The sequence below is a fragment of the Echeneis naucrates genome, chromosome 7 (genome assembly GCF_900963305.1).
Source record: "Echeneis naucrates chromosome 7, fEcheNa1.1, whole genome shotgun sequence".
Taxonomy (NCBI): Eukaryota; Metazoa; Chordata; class Actinopteri; order Carangiformes; family Echeneidae; genus Echeneis; species Echeneis naucrates.
The window spans coordinates 22,566,830-22,592,768 of NC_042517.1; the positions used below are offsets into that span (position 1 = coordinate 22,566,830).

General features: G+C 41.8%; 1 protein-coding gene across 1 annotated transcript; it reads right to left on the bottom strand.

Annotated features, from left to right (window-relative positions):
* Positions 1–19,977: 19,977 nt before the first annotated feature.
* Positions 19,978–24,487, bottom strand: LOC115046824 (E3 ubiquitin-protein ligase TRIM11). Its single transcript, XM_029507449.1, has 4 exons — positions 23,695–24,487; positions 22,834–22,973; positions 21,601–21,768; positions 19,978–21,141 (listed from the first exon to the last, which is right to left on the bottom strand). Exons 1-4 carry the CDS (start codon positions 24,310–24,312, stop codon positions 20,433–20,435), a joined length of 1,635 nt encoding a protein of 544 aa, XP_029363309.1. The 5' UTR covers positions 24,313–24,487; the 3' UTR covers positions 19,978–20,432.
* Between the last annotated feature and the right edge of the window lie 1,452 nt (positions 24,488–25,939).

The window sequence follows — 25,939 nt, forward strand, 5'->3', positions numbered from 1 at the left end:
TTGGTTCAGAAAAAACGGCAAGGTTAGCCCTTTTGGGGGAGGCTCAAGCCCATCTAAATCTTGCCTTAGCCCATCCTATCATTTAGTCCTCAAATCGTATATATAATTTTTTCGCAAAACTGTTTTGTTTGGAGATGGGGAAAATGGTAAATGGCTCAAACGGGGCAGTAAAATCAAGCACAACCTGAATGCATCTCTTGTCTCTCATTGATGGGCGGGGGGCTCCTGTTTTACAAAACATGCAGCCTGAGAGCACTAAATGTGGGTCCTACTGTAGAGGCGGGGCAGATAACCTGCGGTGCAGCAGCCTGTTGTAACACTAATGACCAGGTAATGTTTCATTTTAGGACCTTGACATAATCTGTCAGATGTCTATTAAACAGCAGTTGACCACACAAAGATTTTATCAATGCCTCTTCTTATGCTTAAATTGGCTTGGCTTGTAATGATGTGCATCATGATAAACTAGGGCGCTAGGAGCTAGCATTAGCTAATTGGTTGCAAAGAGTTAAATTGTTGCCCAGGGGCAAAATGATACATATGAAATGTCACTGCGTGAAGCTGTCTTAGGCCAAGTTAGAAAGTCTAACGGAAGTGAATTGGTCCAGGTTGTTATTGCTGAAACGCAGGAGTTTGTTTTAAGTGAGAAAAGAAGAGAACATTTTTTTAATTATTGTTTTATATTTAGAGATTGTGAAAAAGTGTTACATATGATATGTTTTTGATGTTGATGTTTGACATTTTATTGTTTTGTGCAGACTCTGGCTGATTGACCCATGTTTTCAATCTCCATGGCAATGGGAGAGTAGAGATGACATAGAGAACATATTAGAGAAGATATCAAACATCATGCTATATGGTCTAACCAGATAACACATTAATAACAGTTTAATAAAAAAAAATAATCTTCCTCTGTCTACTGTAGGATACAATCTATACATGAAAATGTATAATCTTTCAATTCAATTCAATTCAATTAAATCCCCTCTTGACAATTCCTTGTCAAGAGGGGATGCCAGATGCTTCCTTGGGACTGAGCCCCCCCAAGAATCATCCCTGCTGAGAACAACAGACTGAGACTGCAAAGCTAAACACAGGCTACAACAGCACCAAACATTTAAGGAAACCACAATACAATAAACTTGATCAGCACAGCATCAGGAGCATCAGTCAGCACAGACAACAATCACAGACTGAACATTTGTTTTGCGGAACATGCTTTTTTTGCCGTACTTTAATAAAGTGTAATTGCACATCCACTACAGTAGATGGCAGTGGCGCTCTCCTTGCCAGAGTGTGTGCTATCAGCTATCTTTCCTGTCTTTTGAGTTTAATAGCATTCAGTGAATGGACTAACACATATATGACCATACAAACAGTCAGTCAGTGAGAGAGCCTCAAGCCCTCAAAGCTTGCAGTTTGCACAGTGTTCTTGAAAAGGACAAGGACAAAACATATGGTGTCATCATTGGCATACTTGTTTGAACAATCTATCTTGCTGAGACATAACTACCTTGAATAATCAATGCCAGAATCTTGTCACAGGAGTGCTGGTCATCTGAAAAGATAAAAGGAGAAACAATAGCAAATCTTCGATTTTTCCCAAGCAAGCTCAGTCTGCACATGTCACTCTAGCAGGTGAAAGGGAGTACCCTGAAGTGTCGCGTTTCCTGTCTTTGGCTGAGCCTGACAAGGAGTTCCATACCCTCACCATATTTTTGGTGGCTTTCCCCTTTTCTTTTGGTTTTCTCTTGATTTTTTTTTGTTGTTGTTTTTGGATCCAAAAGAGATCAGAATGTGGCCGCGCTAATCTCCAGACTTACAGTGTCTGGGCAGAACTGTTAACGTATACTTTGTAATTGCAATTGCCGGCAGTATTTTGGCTTTGGTGACACAGACCGCCATGTCCACAAAGTGTTCAAACATTGAATTACTGTTTGTTTTCTAGACAAATCAAAGTTTCTGTGTTACATGTACCACATCTAGCCCTGGTGACTGTCCAATATTTGTTGTATTATTTTATTTGAACGTGCAGTCCGCAGATGAACTGGCTGTAACGCCATGGACTGCTATTTCACCTGTTAAAAGGCAATTAGATCGGCTCATGCACTGTAAAAAATTATTAGGCTGGTTAAACTTAAAATATTAAGTTCAATTGCTGCCTTAAAAACATAAGTAAACTCAACTTTGTAAAATTCCTTTTTTTTTTCAACTCAGGATGGTAATTTATACATGTTGCTAAAATTAATGATAATTTATTGTTTGAACTTTATACTCCAAGTTGAAATAACTTAAGTTACATAATGCATTAAGAAAAACTTGTTTTCTTTTGTCAAAGAAACCTACACTTATATGTTAATTCAACTCACAAAACTCAGATATACCAGTTGTTAACTCATAATTTTTTATAGTTTGAACTTGATACTCTGAGTTTAAACTACTAACTATATTAAATTATCCAGTTGAGAATACTTGCTTTGTCTTGTCAAAGGAACATACAATTACACACCGTTCCAACATTTTTCAGTTTAATTAACGAACTAGATTCATACCAATTGCCTTTTCAAACTATATTAAGTCATGTTTTAAGGCAGCAATTGAACTTAATTGCTTATTAAGTCGACTAATGTTTTCAATTTGTTTGACTAATAATAGCAAGTTCACCAGGTTCCTAAAAGATTACACTGAATACACTTACAAATCAACTTCAAATACATTTATTTGAATTATTACAGTTTTGTTGTGTTGAATACAATTTTGGCAGATGGCAAACCTAAAAGCCAGTCTGACGCCATATTAAACAAGAACATTGAGTAAATTAGTAAATCAACCCAATCAGCTCTTACTACAATCAGTCCAACAGATTGAGCTGCTTAAATACATAACCCTCCTGCATGGGTCAAAATAATCCAATCTATGTTGACTCTATCCTTTCTTCCATCATTCTTTCCTCCTGTCTCTCTCCTTCCTTGTCTTAATGTCTTCCTTCTTTTCTCCCTTTCTTCTTTGCTTGCTTGTTTCCTTCTTTCTTCTTACATTATTTCCTTTATTCCATTCTCCCCTCCTCCTTTTCTTATTTTCTTTCTTTCTTTCCTCCCTCCCTTTCTCCTTTCTTCCTTCCTACCTCCCTTCCTTCATTCCTTCCTTGACCCAAAGACATGAGGAAGGTTAAAGTAAATCAGATGTAGTGCATTTCACATTACAGTGTGTTATATTAGTAAAAATATAAACATGTACCAGAGCACAGAACAATCAAAATCATCAAGTGGGTTATTAACAGTGCTTTAAATCCTGAGGTTGCTGAAACTTTGCATTAACCATTCAGAAAACACATTTTATGCTAAATAAACCAAGTCTGCCACAGCAGAGAACATCTGAGACCATCATCTCAGTTAGTCCGACAAAATAAGATGGTCAAGCTCCAAGTTTTCTTCAGTGAATAAAAAAAGAATGAACAGCAAAATGTGCCTGGTGACAATGAGGAAACAAATGCAAAGATTCTAATTTTTATGTCCTATTTTATTGAAAAGATTTAACTTTTAGAGGCTGATTTCTGTTGTCAGAGAATGAAATGTCAATGAAATGAAGCACACATCTTAAAACAAATTTCCCCACATTTTAACATCACCATTCTGTATTGAACAGACAAAGCCATTCGCCCTCATTATCAGTCCAATATAATGAAGTGGGACAAGATTAGTGTTTTCCTTAGCAATTTCAAAAAGAAAACCCTGAGACAGTAACTATTTTTCACAGTATAAGTTCAGTACAATCCTCAAGGTTTTGTTTCCACACGAGAAGCTGAAGTTGAAAACAGTGGACAGATGTTACAGTTTGTACCTCAAGATTCTGTTTCTCAATCCATGTATTCGGGCTGAGGTTTGGTCTAGTTTGATCTTCATTACCACTGTTGTGCACTAGTAGGAGTAATTTGGAGACTGGCAATTAATTTCAATGATTATGAAACTGATTATTGATATCTAAAATGATTTACTATGAGTAGTAAATTTCAGGACACCACCCTGTTACCAGGGGCCAGTGTCCAAATTAGCAAATCAATATCTCAAAAGGGTGAACAGAAGGAGTAAATCTGAGCACTGGCTGTTATAAATCCAGCAATTGTCACAATTATAACCACAATAATCACAAACGACGGATTAACATAGAACAGAATTTACTCACAGCAATGATTATTAAAAATAACATCACTCTGGATAAATGGCTGTTATAGTTGATTATTCAATGACACACATCAGCTACTAATCTACAACAGGTAAGATACGTGTAGGAATGGGTTAGCAATATGGATAGTCTTTGCGATGGTGATAGCTATAGTGGTAGCAATAGTAACATCATATGCAGCAACACTAACAAATAGCGATAGCAATGATAATCACAATAGCACAGCAACAGCAACTGCAATCGCACCAGTCTATCTATGGATCTTGAGGATGTATATTTGTGTACATGTGCGTGTGTATGTGTGTGTGGGGAGGAGAGAAAAGGAGTGTGTGAGCATGTGTGCACGTGCACGAGTCACGTGTGCACCAGCCAAGATGGCGGTGGAGTGACGTCTACGAGGCACCCGTCGGAGTCAAGATGGCGACTGGTTGCTGCGTGTGAATGTGTGTGAGGGGAAGAAGACGAAGGAGAAAGAGATCGCAGACAGCGTCGCCACAGTTGATTGTCACAATATCACTACACAATAGCCGAGACGGCGAACAGAGTTCACGGGTCGGGTATTGGTCCTTTAACTTGTGATATTGCACAATCACTGATCACATGACAGCCAATGGTTGCTCATCTCCTCCAGAGTGAGAGAGAGATCCACTCCGAGAGTCTGCAACGCGTTCTTCAGCTCGGTCAAGCCGTCCATGTTATCCTCAGATAACGGCGACATGATGAATCCCTCGACGGCAGCGGGGAAGATCACGGAAGACGATTGTTCTTTGTGAGCTTCTGGCAGTGGCCTCCAGAAATTTTTTATAGGGGTGGCCAGATGGAGCCACTTTAAATCTTGGGGTGGCACACCGAAACTATAAGCCATAATTTCAGAATTTTATTCTACTTTTGTAGTAAACCGGCCTGTAGAAATCTGTCAGAGACTTAAGGAAACGCCTACTAATATACTTGGGTTTATTATGTTATATTTAACGTTACTAATGACCTAATGTGCATAGACTAATAACAGTACAGTTAACATTTTGAGTTGCATAACAATTCTGTTTTATTTTGCAATGTATTTATTTTTTTGCAATTTTGCAATAATATTTGGCAAAGGGTTTACATTTATTGCAAACAAAACAGATACTGGGGAAAAGCAGATCGGAACGGGTATTTTGCACAGTTTACCTTTGGTGGAAGACCTCCTTAAATGGCTTCAGAAAGACAGTGAGCTCTATTAATGCCGTTGGTGTTTCCTGACCACTACTTTTCTTCCTCTCAAGAATGCACTTAAGCTGGGGGATCTCATATTGTAGATCATCAGTACTGCAGTTGTATTGTGAGGCAAATGGAAACACTACATCTTCTCACAAAATGTGGTGCTGCACGGATTCGAGGCCTGTATCCCTTTCATTATGACACTATTTTCTTTAGAAAATCTTCTCTTCACCTCAGAGAGAGGAACATCAATAACTGGAATGAATGAACCTGTCCAAACGGACTCCTTCTCTGTGCTCATGTGTGCAAGCAAAAAGCTTGGTCTGACCTGACGGCCTGAAGTTGTGGCAGGATGATGTTGCATTGCTCAGTAAGAGTTAAAAGTGTTGTTCCAGATGTCATTAAAGAGAGAGCCCTCTCTGCATCTCTCCAATGTGTCAACAAGAAAGTCAACAAGTGTGACAGCTGTGCCCGTATCAAGTTGTAGGGACTGTAAAATATCTGACAGATATTTTATCTCACCAAGAACAATGGTGAATGTTACAAGGAGGCTAACAAACTCGAGATCTATTTGGGCTAATAAACCTCTTGCCTCTACAGCTCTGACACTATTTTGCTCTTCTGATATTTCTTTTAGTAGACGTATGATGGCTGGAAGTCTGTCTCTCACTGTCTTGCAAGCATTATATCTACATGCCCACCGTATCTCTATCAGTCTTTGTAATCTCTTGGGACCCTCTGAAACATCCCCCTCTGTACCTCAAGCCGTCTTTGGTGCACATATGACCCTGACACAAAGACATACAGTTTCTGCAAAAGAGAAAAGAAGCAATTAGCTTCAGGGATGCATTTCACACTATCAACTAATACTAAATGTAAACAATGCGCATTGCAGTGCACATAAAAAGCTAATGGGGACCCTGATATTATACGTGTTTGCACACCAGTTTTTTCCACTCATGACTGAGGCTCCATCATATGCTTGTCCTACAAGGCGGTGTTTGTAGTCAAGACCATGCTTCTGCAAAATTTGAATTAATTTCTGTGAAAGTGCTGTTCTTTTTTGCTTTGGTCTTTAGTCTCATCAACCAAAATGCTGAAAGCCTCACTTTAGGCAACTTCACTAGTTATTGACCATTTCAGCTAGACAGTCAATTATTTCATGTCCCAGATATGTTGCATTTCTTTGACTTGTCATTTTTCTTTTGACTGTGGAACTGTGTTTGGCTAGCAGTTCCATAATAGCGAGAAAATTGACTTTATCCTCACCTTCTGATTCTTTACGTTCTGTGTAGCTGTGAGGAGCAGGCGTTCTCCAACAACTTTAATGTACTCTCTATTTCCCTTCACAAATTTATTGTATTCTGCATTTAAGGAGGCTGAGAGAAAGGATGTGCTTGCAGTGGATTTTTCATACTCTGTCCATGCTAATTTTGCATTAACATGCGCTTCAGATTTGGCATGACTTGAAAGTCCTTCATCTTTGAAAGTTGCTGAGACTGAACCCACAATGCAGATCTGGGCAATAATGTTTATTCCAACAAAGAAAACTCAGAAAGGAGAACCAAGGCCAGGCTGGAACAGGTTGCTGGAGACGACTGGGCTGGGCGAGGCAAGGCTGAGGGCATGCTAAGGCAGAGCTGGAGGATGGAAACACAAAGACAGGTGAGTCACGGAAAAAGTGCTGGTCAGAGCTGGAGTCATAGGATTCGTTCTCTTAGCAGCAATCACTAGAGCTAGAGGCCGAGAGCATTACCACGTGTGTGTGTGAAACAACGAACTGGCAATGAATGGAGGGGGAGGCTGGCTTATAACCGCTGTTGGTGTGAAGAGCAGGGAATCAAGTTGATGAGCAACAGGTGTGCAGAGGAGGGAGAATGCAGTTGGTACCGGAAGGCCCAGCCCTTGGAGAAAAGAAAACATGGACACAGAGCAGAGGCGAACTGGATCCTGACATAAATACTGAATCACCTGAGGAGGGGAGACTGAAGTGCCGGCAGGCATAACAGTAAACAGAGTCTTTACTCTGAGAGTATTCCAGCCATTTATGTGTGTTATACCAGTCTTTAGAGAAGCATTGTCTTCTGTCCCCTTGATATGTACAAAGCAAGATTTTCAGTTGTGGCTGCTTGGGCTGCTCTGCTCTTGACTGGGAGATATCTATAATGAAACAAGAGGCAAAATCAGTTATTCTGACATTTAAATAATAACAATGAAAATAACAACAATAACTATCATAGTAACGATAATAATACTAATAATAAGCCCCTCTCCATAGTAATTATCAATTGTAGCTGTAATAATGGCCTGTAGGCATTTCTATTTAGGCTAATAAAACTCAACAACTAATAAACATGAATCAAAAAGCCCATCAATTTCATTATTAGAACCACATGATCGTAACTTCACCTGTTGGTCAGGAACAGGTCTAACACCTGCTTTTGCTGAGTCCTGCCACGCTTCTGTGACCAATGGTGCTGACTGTCCCTGGTCTGCTGCTGTCTCATGTTTTTCCTCGTCATTGTGTTCCGTCACTAATGCTGCTCTGTCTGTTCCTCTCCTCCATCCTCCTTCTCCTCCTTACTAAGCCTCTGTTGATCCCCTACCATCTCTTTCTCTCCTCCTGCTGTACTTTTCTTCTTAAAACAAGAAGAGATGTCTGTGGACTTTCTCTTCATTGTCTGAAAATTGACATAATATATACAAGCACCAGCTAAAGACGTTAGCTAGGTAACTCTGTCAAAACTTAAAAAGCACATGTCACGAAACATATTTCCCCCTCTTCTTTTACAAAAAAATATGTTGACTTATTTACTTATCGGTACTCTTCTTAGTCTACTTTCTAAACTTATTTCGATATTGTTGACTGGCGAGAGGGGGAGAGGGCTGGCTACTGTGTGCGATAGAAGGTCTAGAGCGGCCGCCTGTCTGGCTGGCTGTGCATTTGGGATGAAATGCATAAATGATGCTACTACAATTTATACTGGCTGGCCACGCCTGGCCAACTCCTGGTGGCGCCATTGGGTAAATATAGAGATATCTTGTAAAATAATCCACGTAAAATGATCTTTAAAGTTGCTGCCTGTTGATGTTATAGCCTAAGCCCACTGCCGTATTTTGTTGTTATTGTTTTTATTTTGTTTGAGGTAGAACCTGCCACAAGCTATGAAAAGTAGTGGAACTTGTTATTTCAAGACTTCAAAAGTCCTGTTGAAGTGAGCAGTTAAAACTGTGGTTAAAAATAAATATAAGGCTACAACGAACCCTGAAACAATTGTGTCCTGTAAAAAAAAGCATGGTAAAAGGCAGGAACAGCGCCCCAGCCTGTGTGTACACCAAACGCAACACACACGCGAGTACACACACTCCTACATGCAGGCAGTGTGTCCCAGGCCGGTATGTACAAGTTCTACTCACTAGATATGGCGATACAGAAAGGGACATGGCATTTATCACAACAACAACAAAAACTAAAACAACAATTTAAGACTTAGAAATAAACATGGTGACTGGTGAGCATATCTGTTCTGTAGGGAAGATGAAACAACTGCACTTTCAACAACAACCTGTGTTATTGTTTGAACATGGGAATGATATGAAAATGTCTGTATTTACTATGAATGCATAAGTACATTTAACGAACAGATCCCTCACAGCCATGTTAAACTTAGAAGTGACACAACAATCAGTCAGTTTAAATTTAACATTAATTTCATAATAAATTTGCCAGTTGTGAGGTATCTTTCTTAAGATCACACTGTGGAAAATGATGAGACAAGCTAAGAATATTATGAGTGTTGATTAGATCATCAGGATGCCATAAGGTGTAATCATGATTACCTATACACATAGAGTAGCTTGAATTACATGTGCTGTATGATTCTGACTGTGTAATCAAAGTTGGTTTCCCTGAGGTGAAGTAATGTGTGGTTTTTTCTTCTTTTCTTGTTTCTTTTTCTAATGTTTGCTTGTCTATCTTATGTGGCTGTATAAACACTGTGGTGCTGAAGTGTCTAGACGCTCAGAACTTATACATTGTAGACAAAGACAGTCATTTTTGCAGTGGCCATCATGTTAAGTGCATATATCCTGGTTGCCCATGCATTTTTAAGACTTGGAATTCACTTTTTTACACTTGTACATTTGTTCTTAATGGCGTTGCTATGGCTCCTTGACATTTTCCTGCCAGGTGTGTGGTTTTAGTGAACCTCAAACTGAGTGTGATTATATTGCACACATAACTCATCATCTAAGAAATAATGAGACAGTGAGTTATATGTTCAAAGGCTGTGAATACAAATCCAATATACATAGTACATTAAAGTTTCAAAGTAGGCAGTATAGCTTGCATTCATTGGTAGATTTTTAGGATACTGTAGTCCACGAGACTGAAACTGCAGAGCCTTGTGGTTCAGACAATGAGGAATGCTGTGAGTACATCAGATCAGACAGATAACTGAGTGTGGCCAAAGGGATGCGGGCAGAAAGGGAAAGTTGCACAACTGTGCACCTAAGAAAATAAACTAAAGAATGAACCCTTGATAGTAAAATGTCACGCAGGTTCACCACGCTGAGAGGACGGAGACGGACTTCCACTAGAATTTTTTATTGATGGGATTTACTGTATTTAGATAAACACAAGGATAAATAAATGGTACAAACAGGGCTAGGCTTAGTTAGCTAGCAGACAAAACAATAAAGGGGACGGGAACAACAAAACTAAAACCACTACGTGTCACACCAAAGTAACAGGAGTGAGAGGGGAACCACCACCGGGGACACCTGCCACACACATTGGCGGCTACTGTCCTAAAAGAAAATAACCACTTATAATACTCTAGAGTATTATATATAATAGAGTGACACTCAGGCAGATACAATAAATCTGTTAAAAAGGACTGTATTAACACACACACACACACACACACACACACACACAAAGAATAAGGAAGTAGCTAAATGTAAATATGCAAACAAAGAAGACATAAAATAGCAGATAAAACAAAAGTAACCCAAAACCAGCTGTAGGCAGAGACCAGAAGTGGAGCAACAAGCCCAACACCTAATATTAAACGAAATAAAAAGAATGTAATTACAAATAAGTCAATTAGCAAAAAGATAAATAAAATCAAACAGGAGTTGTGATGGGGTGGAGAACCAAAGGTGCGGGAAGCACACTGTGCACTTTTAGCAGCGTGTGCAAATACTGGCAGCACAGCAAAGAGAAGTGAGGGACAGGATGCCCAGCTGGCTGCACAGATCACCTGGCTGCACGACACAGTGCCACACAGAGCACAGGAGGAGAGGAGGCATTAATTGCTGCCTTAACAGCCAAGCGAAGGGAGCTCAATACCTGGCCCAACATATAAACACTACCTCACGATGCAGACGGAGAGCAGATGCCACGCTCCCTCAAATCCACCCCCCGGTGCACACCAAACCGGCTTGGCCAACGCCAAAGTTGTTTTGCGCTGTCAACTGGAGCATGCCAGACAGAATCCTCACCCGATTGATGCCAGGCACATCTGAGTGCTCGAGTGAAAGCAGAGGGATGTGCTACGAAGCGAGATTAGTGCCTTAGCGAACTATGTTGAGCATAAAGCCAAGCTTTCCCGTGTCACGAAGGCGACTCTGTTTTAAGCGGGCTATATCACCGAGGTAACTATGCTGCAAATATAACCTGGTTGGGACCAGTTTTTGTTCCGACTTTCGGCTATAAAAAGCGCTGCCCCTTCACTGATCATCCTCCCTGAACATGACCTTACTTTTTCTGGAAGATTCAGGGGATTTGGGTGAAAGAATTGTTAGATGTACTCTTCGGTGGGAGACAGTTTTTCCAGACCGGAGTGATCTGTTGGCATTTTCTGACGATATTCTCTATGAGCAAAATAGATTCTCAGCTGAGGGAATATATTACATATGCAAGCTTGTTGAACCTTATGTAAGTAAGCCATGCACTTACACAGCCATCACGCAGCAGTTTATACATGCTTAAGAACACATTTTAAAGTAGCATTTACTGCAGTACCTTTTTCCCCATACACCAGTTGCTCCATCTCAAGTTTTAGTTTCTTGATTTCTAGCTCTTTTTTTTCTGATTATCCAGCTCTAGATTCCTTTTATAGAGGGCCCTCACATTGTCTGTTCCAACCTGTATTAATAGGTCATCGAGATCTTCATGTAAGAGTACAGGACAATTTTGACAATTACCTCTGTGTGGGGGCCAGCAAGGGTGTGTGCTGGCGGCTTGAGTAACACTACTATGTCTCCTTCAACTGTAAAATAGACTCTTCTCATCTGATAAACAATAAATATGCATTTAGTATTTTACCACCAAACACTTATACATACCCTGGACAAAGAATTGCTGCTGGGAGCTGCCAGCACCCCACCCCTCGACACTGGCGGTGCAGCTGAAGTGCAAATCCCCGTTCAGGGATAAACTGCAAAAAAAAAAAAAAAAAAATCCGTATACCAACCCAGTCGGGACATATGGGAGGCTGAGTGCACCGTGTGCAAAGCTGGTGCATATGTGCCCTTGTCCAGTAAAGGTGCCGGGGACCTCACAGCTCATATGGACACAGAGAAACATAAAAAGGCAGTGCAAGGTGAGAGTAGTTAAGCAAACTTGACTGAGTTCTTTGTGAAACCCTTTGTGAGCAACTGAAACTGTTGGGAAATATCAGCTCTACAGCAAAATATGGATGGTTAGACAAGGAGGATGAAGAAGATAACTAGATTCAGTTTTTTGTTTGTTGAAGTAATATCTTGTGAGGGTAATTTTTATTATTTTACATTACACTGAAAAAGTTGTGAAAGGTACTGTGTCTTATGAGCAAACATCTCATTCACTCCACTGATTGACTCCGGAGCTGACAACAACTTTGTTGACTCCGCATGTGTTGCACAAGCTGAGATCCCCACTGTGACATTGGATGAGCCCAGAGATGTACTCGCTCTGGATGATCACCCACCACACCCACCTATGGCAGAGTGGCCAACTCTGTCCTCCAGGAAGCAGCTGTCACATTTCCTGGGTTTTGCAAACTTCTACCATCTTATCATAGACTATAGCTTCGAAGAAACAAGATCTGCCGAGTTTTGAAAACGGAATTAGTGAACTCGCTAAAGGAAGTGGGACTGATACGCTGGCCTGCTAACTCACCGGACTCGCCTGCTACCCCTCCCCCGGAAAGAAGGCGTTGAAAGCAGTGTGCTAGGACGAGGAAGTGTGTCCGAGCTAGGCTAGAGGCTGAGGCAACTCGCCCAGCCATACCATCTATCCTTCTGGCGAACGTACGATCACTGGACAACAAAATGGATGACATTAGACTTCTGAGATCAGCGAATCGAAAAGTGAGTGACTGTCGTGTGCTAGTTTTCACTGAAACATGGTTAATGACAACATTCCGGACTCAGCGATACAACTGGAGCAGCTAACATGCTACAGATCCGACAGGGCTCTCGTAGACGAAGGGAAGACACGTGGTGGCGGCGTTTGTGTTTACATCCGCAAAGCGTGGTGCCAAGATGCCACTGTAGTATACAAACACTGCTCACCTCTGGCGGAGTTCATGATCGTGAAGTGTCGCCCTTTTTACTTGCCAAGGAAGATAAGTTCGATCCTGCTGGTTGCTGGTTGCTTATATTCCCCCAACTAATAACAACAGCAACAGAAGTGCGGCGCTGAATGAACTGTACCAGGCTATTAATGAACAACAAACAGCACAACCAGATGGTTTCATCATCCTTGCTGGAGATTTCAACCATGCTGATCTGAAAACTGTTTGTTTTATCAGCATATCCATTTTCCTACAAGAGGAGACAGCATTCTGGACTTTGTTTATACTCAGCACAAAGGAGCATACAAAGACACCCCATCCCCCACATCGGCGCCTCTGATCACCTCACCATTATGCTAGAGTGAAAGTCATCAAACCTGTTCTGAAAGAAGTGAGAGTGTGGCCACAGGAGGCGACCTCTGCTCTACAGGACTGTTTTGGGACAACACACAGAAATGTTCAAGGAGGCAGCCACCTACAACGGCATCACAGATGTTGAAGAGTACACAGACACTGTGACCTCCTACATCACCAAGTACATAGACGATGTGACCCACATCAAGAGCATCACCACTCGAGCTAACCGGAAGCCATGGTTAACAGGAGACATCCACAGGCTGCTGAAGGCCAGAGACAAGGCCTTCAAAGCTGGGAATGATTCAGCCCTAAGAACAGCGAGAGCCAACCTGTCCTGTGGCATCAGGAAAGCGAAACAAGATTACACAAACAAGATAACCTCCCACTTCAAGGACAGCAAGAATGCACAGAGCCTATGGCAGGGCATTCAGGCCATCACAGATTACAAACCTGCATCACGAAGCTGTGAGAGCGACATCACTCTGCTCAACAACCTGAACAGATTTTTTGCACACTTTGAGGAACAGAGAACCACTCTCCCACAGAAAACACCACCACCTTTGCACGACCAGCCTCTGTGCCTGTCTGCTGCCAGCGTAAAGAGGACACTCTCCGCCATCAACACCCAGAAAGCAGCAGGTCCAGACAGCATCCCTGGTAGCGTGCTAAAAGACTGTGCAGAGGAGCTGAAAGACGTCTTCACAGACATCTTTAACACCTCCCTGAGGCAAGCCATTGTGCCGTCAGGCTTCAAAGCTGCCACCATCATACCTGTGCCAAAGAAATCATCCCCATCCTGCTTCAGCGACTACCATCCTGTGTCACTGACACCCATTATCATGAAGTGATTTGAACGACTCGTCTTGTCACACATCAAATCCACCCTGCCCCCCAGCCTGGACCCTCACCAGTTCGCATACAGAGCAAAACGATCCACAGACAATGCAATTTGCTCTGCCCTCCACCCAGCGCTCACCCACCTGGAAAAGAAAGACTCATATGTGAGAATGCTGTTCATAGACTTCAGCTCAGCGTTCAACACCATAATACCACAACAACTCATCTGCAAACTGGACAAATTAGGCCTCAGCACCTCCCTCTGCAACTGGGTGTTGGATTTCCTCAGCCAGAGGCCTCAGGCGGTGCGTGTTGGCAACAACATCTCAAGTAGCATCACCCTGAGCACAGGGGCTCCACAAGGCTGTGTGCTCAGTCCTCTCCTCTTCACCCTGCTGACACATGACTGCACACCAACCCACAGCTCCAACCACCTCGTGAAGTTTGCAGATGACACAACACTGGTGGGCCTCATCACCAACGGCGATGAGACCCACTACAGGAAAGAGGTGGAGCTTCTTACCAACTGGTGCAAAGACAACAACCTCCTGCTAAACGTCAGCAAGACCAAAGAGATTGTTTTCAGCTTCCAGAGAGGCCACACCCAACACCCCCCACTGACCATCGATGGTGCTGCAGTGGAGAGGGTGAGCAGCACCAAGTTCCTGGGGGTGCACATCAGCGATGACCTCTCCTGGACCACCAACACTGCATCACTGGCCAAGAAAGCACAGCAGCGTCTCTACTTCCTGCGCAAACTGAAGCGGGCAAGTGCTCCACCACCCATCATGACCATGTTCTACAGAGGAACCATTGATAGCATCCTTACCAGCTGCATCACTGTGTGGGGCCGGAGCTGCACTGACTACAACAGGAAGGCTCTACAACGCATCGTGAGAACAGCTGAGAGGATAATTGGTGTACCACTCCCCTCCCTGCAAGACCTATACACCACCCGCCTCACCCGCAAAGCCATCACAATCGTCAATGATGCAAGTCACCCTGCACACAGTCTGTTCAGCCTCCTGCCCTCTAGAAAGAGGTACAGGAGTCTCCGCTCCCGCACCACCAGACTCACTAACAGCTTCATCCACCAGGCCGTGAGGCTGCTGAACTCTCTCCCCTGCCCACTCTCAGTCCCACCCAGAAGGAACACCAAGGCAGGAGGAGTCTAGGAACATTGGACTCTCACCCCCCCCCCCGCCTATGCAATTTGCACACACCTGCTGCTAACTGTTATATTTATATTTGCACTACCCATTATTATTATTACTACTACTATCCAAGTACTGCCTATTGACTACACTTGCACTAAAACCCTACTTTTACAATAACAACTACCTCAATGCACACAGCTGGAACATTCAGTGATGTCTTGTCTTGTCATACCCTGCTATGTTAGTAGTGGACTCTATACTTTATGTCTTGTCTTGTCATACCTGGTTAGTTTAGCAGCACTAGGCAAAAGTAGCCTTAAGCTACTGCACTTTATTTATTTTTTTATTTATACTAACTTAGTTTAGGATTTGTCTTGTTGTGCATCTGCACTTTACTGTTGTCCATGTAAACGCATAGGATAGTATGAAATGCAATTTTGATTCCTTTGTATGTCAAGTACATGTGAAGAAATTGACAATAAAACTGACTTTGACTTTGACTTTGAGAAAACTGAAACATGGGGTTATACAACACAGTGCATGGAAAAAGTTATCATTTAATTTTTTTTATCCAAATTCCATAGTGTAGTAAAGTGTGGCATTTTGGAATATTTGAAAAAATAACTAGCCAGAGCTTCTCTGTGTTTCACTCTCACACGCTTTGTTTTTCTCCACTCCTTCCCTACTCACGGCAACAGCATATACAATGCAACACACATTCCTACACCGCTCTCTACGGTCACATCTGTATAGCACAACACAACATTTCCCCTTTCCTTGAAGGAATTACTGTCAGCTTGGATGCAGTCCATTTCTGAGAATGGTCCATCACTGAGCAGGTAGGTGGTTGGTCCCACTTTCTTAATGACAGTGAATCTGTGAATCTGAATGATCCCTTTGGAAAATGTTTGGGTCTTTGGACACGCACATTGTCATTTACTTGGAGCATCGGTACTTTTGCACCGATCTGTCTGTATGTGTACTCTTTGCTCTTTTGTTGCTTTTGTTTGACTGTCTCTTCCACTTGTGCGCATTTTTCTGTGTCTCAGTAACTCAAACGGTGTAGCTCCTGTCATAGCATGTAGTGTGGCACAATAGTTCTGTAAGAACTCTGTTACAGTTTGTTTCCATGGCCTGTGCATTTTGTCAGCCATCTGTACATATTTTTTAAGCACACTGTTAAACCTCAAAATAGCCCCGCTAGCTCTTATATAATATACACTGGAGCATAGGTGCTTTATCTTACTCTCCCTCAGAAATTTGGCAAATGCATTGGAAGGTGAATTGACAACCATCAGAAACCAGGCAGGAAGGACTTCCCTCACAGCTAAACACAGTGGTCAAGAACTGAATAATTACACCAGTAATGACAGTAGGGGCACAAGCTACTTCTCCCCACTTACGATAATAATTAATCAGAGTTATGGCAAAGCGACAGTCCCATTTAGCATGTTTCAAAGGACCTGTAATGTCAATCCCCACCTTTTCCCATGGTCCATTTGGGAGATCCACAAGTGTTAGTACTGCAGGTGCAGTTTTTGCAGTATACTGACATGACACACATGAAGCTATCATATTGTGTACATAATTGCCAATTTGTGGCCACCAATATAGTATAAAAAGTCTCTGCTTTGTACGCACCAGTCCTTGGTGTCCTTCATGTGCCAGATCTATCACAGAGTGAAACAATAACAACAAAGTGATCTGTTAGATAAGTGGCTGTTGTTATCAACAGCCAGTTCATCTCTCACATTGAAGTATGGAGCAAGGTCAGGTTTCACATTCTCCCTGCATTTCGGCCAGCCTGTCTGAATCTGACATCTCAGCTGTGTCAGTTCAGGGCACGTGTCACAGGCTGCAGTGAATTCTGGCAAAGACAAAGCATGCAAAAGACTCCTCCAAGACAGCAGTAACCATATCAGGTACCTAAGAAGAATCTCCTGAAGTGGGAAGAGGACGCTTCAAAGACAGTCAGCTGTCACAATAAGTTTGCCTGGACAGTAAGTGACATAGGCAAAACAAAGCCGTCTAGCTGACCATCTGGCCCTTCTTAGTCCAATACGACCAGTCCCTTTGGATGTGAGGAGAGATGTAAGTGCTTGGCGGTCAGTACGAAGCGTGAAGTGGCATCCCCACAGGTAGGCTCTGCACTTCTCCAACGCCTAAACGAATCCAAGAGCTTCACGCTCAATAGTAAAGTACTTTCTTTCAGCAGAGGAAAGCGTCTCCAATAGGCTCAATCAGTTCATCACAAAGCATCTGCTCCTCCATATTTCCAAACTCACAAGCAGCAGCAAGTTGGAGTAGTGCAGCGAGAAACTCATTTACCGTCTCATCAGGCCTCTGTGTCCACTGTTGAAATTTGTGACGTTCATGTTAACGTTGGGACAAAGTCACTTTTCCAGTTCCTCGACAGCCAGAGCATATAACATGCTTTGTCCCTCTGTGCCAAGTACATAGAGAGGAATGGCACGTTTTTTAGAATCAGGCTAGCTATCCCCATTAGCTTATTGTTTCCGTTAGGGTTAGTAAAATTAATTCAAAACTAGTTTCTGCACATTTCGCCAATGCAGTACATTTAGCAATAGTGGTAAAAAACCTCTACTTTAGTAAAGAAAACTATTATGACAGTTGTGACAAAAGCTAATGTCCACTGGTTAGATGAAGTCTTTCTGCACTGTGTAATAGAAAACTCAGATATAAGTTTTATGATGTGTTCAGTGTTCTGAGATGACTTGTGTTATGAGTGACTGTACAGATAAAACTGAATTGAATTGAGTTGAATTGATGAATACCAGGTTGTTTCATGATACAAAATAGATTTTGGATTTAAAATTCTATTAAGCTGGTTTATTTTAGGGGTTTAGTGAAGGGGTGTAATTTTTTACCCTTAAAACAAGGGGAGTATACAGAATGTTAAAACTCAAGGGTTAAATAGATTTACACCTAACTTTGGTTTTTCATGACAGGAAGAAGACACTGTTAGCAAACTGCTCATATCAAGAGAAAACCAGGACACAGACTACTGGACTCCATCAACCCACCTCTGCAGCTCTTCCATAGTGGTGGGGTTTCATTTGCTAATGCTGAACTAGGTGCTGTAATGGTTGTCTGGTTGGTTTCGTTGCTGTGAGCTCTGCTGGGTTCAAAAGCTTGAGCTGGCACTGTGAGAGGCCCTGGGCCGAGACAGTAAGGTATAATGCTTTGTGACAGCATCATTGCGGTTGTCACAGAGCATTATAATGAGGAATGTGAACACTGAAAAAAATCTCATCATTTCATGTCGCAGCTTACAGTGCAACGTCACATTCTACAATAGCGCACTGTGACGACTGCTAAGGGCATCATCAGTACCCTCCTGCCCTCTATCCAAGACTTGTACTTCTCCAGAACTCGAAAGAGGGCAGGGGACATTATAAAGGACTCCCCCCAACCCGCACACTGTCTTTTTGAACTGCCTCCATCTTGTATGCACCTCAGAGCAGCTTCTTCTCTACAGCAGCCACCCTCGTGAACAACAAGAGCTAATAACTAACTATCATACTATATATAGTACTATATACTATATACATACAGTATATATGTGTGTGTGTGTGTGTGTGATTATATATTTATATTATATTTTTTGAGTTTTCATTTTTTCTTTTAAATGCTTTTAAAAGTTTTATTTCTTTATGGTAGAAAGACAACAACTGGCAGCAGAGAATTCCTTGTATGTGTTCACATACTTGGCAAATGAGCTGATTCTCAGATGCTCTGTTTTAGTATTTGAATAGGTTGCGCTTTTTAACTTAGCTTTGTACTCATTGTATTTTGTTTGAATTACTGTTGTCCTTGCTGTTTTTTTCTCTTTTGCACTTGAAATACAGGAAAGGAAGCACATTAATATTTCTATTCATGGATGTGTATCACAATCATTGCAATGTTATCACAACTGCATAGAGCTATTTAGAGCTGCAAACACAAGTTAATGATTCAATTTAAAGATAATTAATCAACAACTATTTTAAAGCAAGAGGATAAGTTGTTTTGTTTTGTTTTGTTTTTTTCTCGATTACTGATGTTGATAGAATGAAAAGATTTGGCAGTTGATCAGACAAAATATAACATTTGAAGATGTCCAATTGATATGTTGGAAATAACGGCAAACATTTTTCTTAATTTTCTATCATGTTATACTCATTAACCAATTCATAGTAATAATATTCAGATCACTAATGAATAATAAAATAATGATTACTTAGCAACAGGTGCGAGCTGATGCACCAGCTTTACCTTCACCCCCAGGAGGATCTAGACTCAGTCCTTCCTGGTGCTCTACCTGGAGCCCATGTCCTCTGTGTCCTGGGAGAGCTCTGACTGAGGCCCGGACTGGATAATCTACCATTATTCACTATCATGAAATAATGTTGCTGTCCTGCCCAATGACAGAATCTGTGACAGAAAACGGGTTGCAAGATATTTCTTAAAGCATCCCTCTCTCCTGGGGAGAAGCACCAAACTCAAGCGTAGTCTATAGTTTAGAGTTTTAACAAGATGAGAAAACAATTCTAATGAAACCTTTATTCGAATTGCTTTTGACTGGCATCTGGCAAAATCCTGTGAACGAATTAACTTTTCACACACTATATTGTTACACAAACATACACTTGAGAATTGATACACAAATTTGGAGAAACAAACATTGTCAACAGAGTTTATTTGTAGTTTAAACACAAAAGTCATATTCAGCCTGTGTTCCCTGTGCAGGTTGTGTGTTTATGGTATACTAAGAATCCTCTAAAAAAAAAAAAACAAACAAACTGAAAATCCCCAAAAGCTCATTGCTGCACGAATTCACAACTACACACTGCACTAATTCAACCTGATCACGAGCAATTGTGTCTCATGACTCATCCCTTTTCTGGACTGCAGTCACAGTAGATTTAAACAATTGTGTTTTGTAGCATGGCTTGTTCAGGTGCTTCATGGACTGATCAAGACAGATTTTTTTTACACAATCATTTCAGACAATTATACAGCCAAATGCACCATTTTAGCAAACAACACCTCTTTGCATGCAAGGAGCATGAAATGCAAAAGTAAAAAGGAATGATAGAGCTTTCAAAGGAATTTCTATGCTTAAGAATATGACTGATCATATATCACTGTGAAGTGTAATCCAGGACTCTGGTGTGCAGGAATGAATACTGAAAGCTGGGTAAACCGGCTCTCTGAACACAAGCCTGAAGGTATGGAGATGCTCCCTGCGCCCTTTGGTGCTGTGGAACGTAAGCATTCCTGCCTCATAGTCCAGTGCTACCTCAATCCTTAGGGGAGGATTTGTCATTTCCCCTAGAGCCACATTGCTGGAGGACTGGCAAACTGTCAGCTTGCCGTTTTTCCACTGAAGTCGCCAGGACACAGAGTTGTGTCCCAGGCGGCTGTGGTCACCACGGCGAGGGATGGACTTGTAGCACACACCCAATGACCACATGCTGTTCGGCCCCACCTCCACCACCCACACATGCTGGCCCCCTGAGAGGCCCTGAGTGCACAGGATCTGAGGGGCACTTGTGAAGCGCTCTGAGTGATCTGGATATGGCTGCTTGGTGGAGCTGTACTTGACCGTACGTAGGTCATTGGACACGATCAGGCTAGGGTGGGAGGTGGTGACATTGAAGGTGAGATCCAGGGGGTTCAAGAGGCATTGGAGAGAATGGAGCTGGCGGTTCATCTCATAGCGGAAATCTTGGATTTTAAGGCCTGTGTGGAGGCGCCTGGTGTTGAGTGGGGTCTTCAAGGGCATAATGGAAGTACTGGTGCCTTCCACAACTTCCCTCAGCTTCTGGTCGATCAGCATGAACCTGGAGTTTAGATTGGAATTTGGGAATTTATATTGCATTGTGTCCACTTTAGAGCTAAGAGAGCACATGAATGCATGGGTCATTGTGGACCCTTCTTTGTTTGCATGTTTAGTTTTTGTGATTTTCTTTTACATTTATATTTGTCAAACTGATAATGAGCCTTGAAATATGTATTTACCTAACTTTTTTTAGTATCAACATATTTTGACGGCTATATACATACTAGACTACATATACAAAAATATATAATTTGCATTATACATATGTTTCAAAATATGACATTATTCCTTTTTCTAATACTTTTCTTTTTTGCAAGTGAAAATGCTGTGCTCATTATCTATTGCTCATTATATATGGTGACCTGTCTAAGGTATAGCCCACCCTCGCCCAGAGTGAGCTGGAATTGACACCAAAACGAAAAAAGTGGTAGAAGATGGATGGATAGATAGAGTATCATACCTGTGTATGAATGTACATGTGTCTGTCTCATTGAGCACCTCTGCTGCACTTTGCTGGGCCTCCAGCAGCTGCTGCTGCTGCTCTTCCAGTGCATTCAGTCTAAGCTGGCAACTCTTTCTGTGTTGGCCTCTCTCCTCTTCCAAAAGGACACCCAGACGCTCCTTATACCTGAACGAATTTCAGTCACAGCACATCAGCAGGAAGTGGGACTGCTCCACCAGTCAAAATTAATTAGAATTCTATTTACTCCATGTGTATCTCAAATCTTAACATGCTGATTTCTAAGGTGCTTGTCTTTTTCCTCCAGTATGACTGTAAATTTTGCAGCCAATGACATTTACTGTCCTAAACATGGACAGAAATGCATTTAATCACTGAGTCAACCATTTAAATGGAGGCACAGCTAATTATGCAAGTATGTAGTGTTCATCGGGACAGGGTAGTGTTTATTTCATTAGGTGAGAGGAAATACATTTACATTCTGTTATTGTTGCCTCTCAGTTATTATTAGATTCTTCACCGTTAATTGTTATATCATTGACATGAAATTGGCATAGTTTTGATTCTAACCATCTTCAGTGAGTAACAGATGCATTTACAGACATCTCCATAAAGCATGAAAATTCAACAAGTCAGTCAGTCTAAAAGCCACACTCATTCATTCATTCATTCAAGCATTCTTCTTCACCTGCTTATCCATTTCTGGGTTGCAGGGATGCTGGAGCCAATCCCAGCTCCCACTGGACGAGGGCAGGTAACACCCTGGATAAGTCGCCAGTACACCATAGGGCCAACACAGAGAGCCAGACAGAGACAAACAACCACTCACACTCACATTCAGATTTTGGACAATTTAGAGTCACCAATTAACCAAAACATGCATGTCTTTGGACAGTGGGAGGAAGCCACACAAAAAGGCCCCAGGCCCCAGGAACCAAACCCACGACCTTCTTATTGTGGGGCAACAGTACTAACCACTACACCACCGTGCTGTCCATGTTTATGTATTACTTGTGCTCATTATTGAGATTTGAACAATTTTACATTTGCTTATTTGCTTCTCTGTGGATGTGGTTTGATCAGAATTAAAAAAAAAACAAAAAAACACTTCTCCTGTGAATAAATAGATATGTGTTTCTTTGTCTGGCATTTATTGAAGTTTAAAAGCATATTTGACTGCTTCAGGGTGTCATGTGCTACTTTTCATGCCATTACTGCAATGCAGACGATTACCTTTCCACCAGAGAAGCCATATTGTCCACAAGAGTGACAGCCTTGGTGAACAGTTTGTCTCCTGTAGCTTCAATGGCTCCCTGCTCCTCTGCTTGCTTCTGCAGGAGAGTCTCTGTCATTTGTAGCCTGCAGGCAAACACCTGCAAAAACAGGCATGTGTATAGGGGGGAAATCAGGCATAACTGGTTGTGCATTTGTTTTAGCAGCCACGATGGAAAACACATTTTCAAAGCAGGTGAAATATGTGAAGAGCCCACATGGGACCTTTTAAAGCAACACAGGTGTCAGTCAAGTATTTCAATTAGTGGACTGAATTTGCCTCTGCTGGCTTCATTGCACATGCTCCTATCAGTCAGAGATGTTTTTGCATTGCGGAATGTTGGCAGCGTGCCACAGATCTACCAGCACTTGATTCAAACCTCCACAGTTTCATGTTCCAAATGTTGTTTCCCACCAACACAAAGGACAGACATGCTTTCTGAAGAGCTATGTAATTACAGGGCTGACATTTCTGAAGCATAATAAATTTCCTGAGAAGAATAATGTATTTGGTGCTCGTTAAAAAGGTCAGCAGGTCATTGTTTCAAAGAAAAGTTTACAGTAAACACTTGTTCAAGACTCATTCATTAATTGTACCAGATTATGTGCTAGGGTGCACACATTTCAACACTGAAAATCTTTCACCTTTTCATTTAACTGTATATAATTTAGTCACAATGGATCCCTAAATTATTGGAAATTATACAGTTCCTTGAGTAAAATAAAACCTTCCCCGCAGAAAAGATTCCACATATTATAAGTATCTAAAAGCCCATCATGCTGTAAAGGCAAAAGTATCAGCTTCCTGACAGTAAAGATTACCTTGCTGCGACTCTCCAGAGACTGCCTAATCTCCTCTTCAGCCACGCTGAAGGTGAGAAGGTCGTGGTTCTGGTGATGGCCTTCTATCAGGCAAGTGCTGCACAGCAAGGTCATGTCATTGGAACAGAGGTATTCAAACAGCCGCTGGTGCAGATTGCAGCCCTTCACTCCCATTTCACTAACAGACTCCACTACAGCATGTGTCTTGAATGACTCTTCATCAAAATGTTTCTGGAAGTGCCCAGAGCACGGTGACACCTCACACTTAAGGGAGACCTTCATGGCCAGCGACAGCTCATCAGTACACTGGTTAGAGAACACCTGCATCCCCTCATGCTTGGTGTTAGGCAGCCGTTGCTGATGTGCTGTGGTGGCTCGGTAGCCCTCAATAATGCCATAGAGTTTGAAGTTCTTCTTCAGAGATCCCAAACCTTGATATTCCTCACGACACTCGGGGCAGCGTGGGGGGTTTTGGCCAATGTTGACGGTGGTCTTGCAAATACAGTCTAGACAGTAGTTGTGTCCACAGGGGAGAACAACTGGATCAGAATAGAGCTGAAGGCAGATTGGGCAGGTTAGCTCGTAGTCGAGCTGGTCCTCTGGCTTGGAAAAAAACATGATAGGAGGAGAATGGGTTCCTTGGTTATTCCTCTTCTCTTCACACTGTTCCTATCAAAAATTTCTGCCCATATAAACGTCACCTCTTCCTTTTATTAGGCACCGATTGCTGGTGTCACTGCTCCCATCTGAAAAGACTGCAAGCGAGTATACAGTGGCAACCCTTGATATAGTAACAACGCGGAAGTTAACCAGCCTCAACTATTTAGCTGAATATGGTGGATCGACAAATATGTGCTAGACCACATTCCTTTCCAAGAGGCCATGTACTCTGCTGCTGCCAGGAATCAGCACCATCATCAGGGCTGCTGTTGATAGTAAAAATATGCTCAACATAGCAATATTTTTCACAAGTCCTCAGACACAAGGGCTCACCTTCATTCAACGCAAGACCAACTTGAAGCTGCACACATATATAAAGCTTTTTCCGGGTGGATGAAAGTCAAGAGAATCAACGTTTTATCCAGCACTGTTTGTTTCACATATTCATGTGTACAAGTGCATTTTGTCATGTGTTTGGATGTTCATAAATGGGGGAACCTAGTACTGTATAGGCCTTCAGTAACAATCAATTATGACAATGTCTCCTGTTGACACAGTATAACAGACTCAATGCTCAATACATTGAAATCTCAATGCTTCCACTTTCTCCAGGTCTATGTTCTCATATAGAATCTGAAGGGTGTATTTAACAGTCTTTCTAAGTGAGCTATTTAGGTTACAGCAATGGAAATGAAGGTGAAGAGTGTTCTCTGAAATTACCCATCCAACAGGTTAAGAGCAGTGGATCCACTCGTTTCCAAAATAACTGAAAACCATGGGTCTCTGAGACAACACACAGGAGCTGACGTGCAGAAAAGACAATCAGTTCACAATATAGGTGTTTAATTAATGGCCATTTATTTGGTCAGAGGTTTGAGATTATTTGGCAGAGAATAGTGATGGTCAAATTATAAATTTCATTTTAGGAGTCTGTTTTTGAGAATACCATCTCAATCCATGGGGCATTTACTGTCAATGTTTCTGTTCAACAATTTGATCACCTTTGCCTGCATATGCTTTATTCTGACCCCGCCAGGTTCATCTTGACCTAAATTATGTAAATTGCTTCCTTTTTGACAGGTCAGCGGGTAAATTAAAATCAAATCAGATTTATTTGTATAGCGCCAAATCATAACAAATTTACATCAATGCATTTAACACATAGAGCAGGTGTCGAGACCAAGGACACAAGGAGGACTAAAATGCAGTATTCACAAAGTTTATGGATAAAAAACGCTCCCAAGGAGGAAAAAAATCCATTAATGCTTTAAGGTAAAAAAACAAACTCAAAGACTTGGCTGTACAAACTCAAAGACATGACAATGCGGTAGGAATCAGACAAGATGAACTGACAAGATGACAAGGAGACAAGGGCTATTTAAACCTGAGGTAGGGGAACACAGGTGGCGCCAATCAGGGGCGGTGTCAATAATCACATAGAAGGGAAAACACTCAAAGGGAGGAAATCAGGTTCTGAAACGAGAGGAAAAAGGTGAGTACAAAATAAAACAGGAAGTGAATAACAGGACTTGGGCATGAGACTTGAGAAAACACTTGAGAAAACACCACTAACAAATTTGCTGAG

What these genes read in the sequence shown, in the direction of transcription:
- LOC115046824 (XM_029507449.1), bottom strand. Translation starts at nt 24,312, where the DNA reads ATGTTTTTTTCCAAGCCAGAGGACCAGCTCGACTACGAGCTAACCTGC. An exon ending in CTCTGGAGAGTCGCAGCAAG is followed by an intron (nt 22,974 to 23,694) that starts GTAATCTTTACT and finishes CTGTTTTTGCAG; the next exon opens with GTGTTTGCCTGCAGGCTACA. An exon ending in ACATGTACATTCATACACAG is followed by an intron (nt 21,142 to 21,600) that starts GTATGATACTCT and finishes TCTAAACTCCAG; the next exon opens with GTTCATGCTGATCGACCAGA.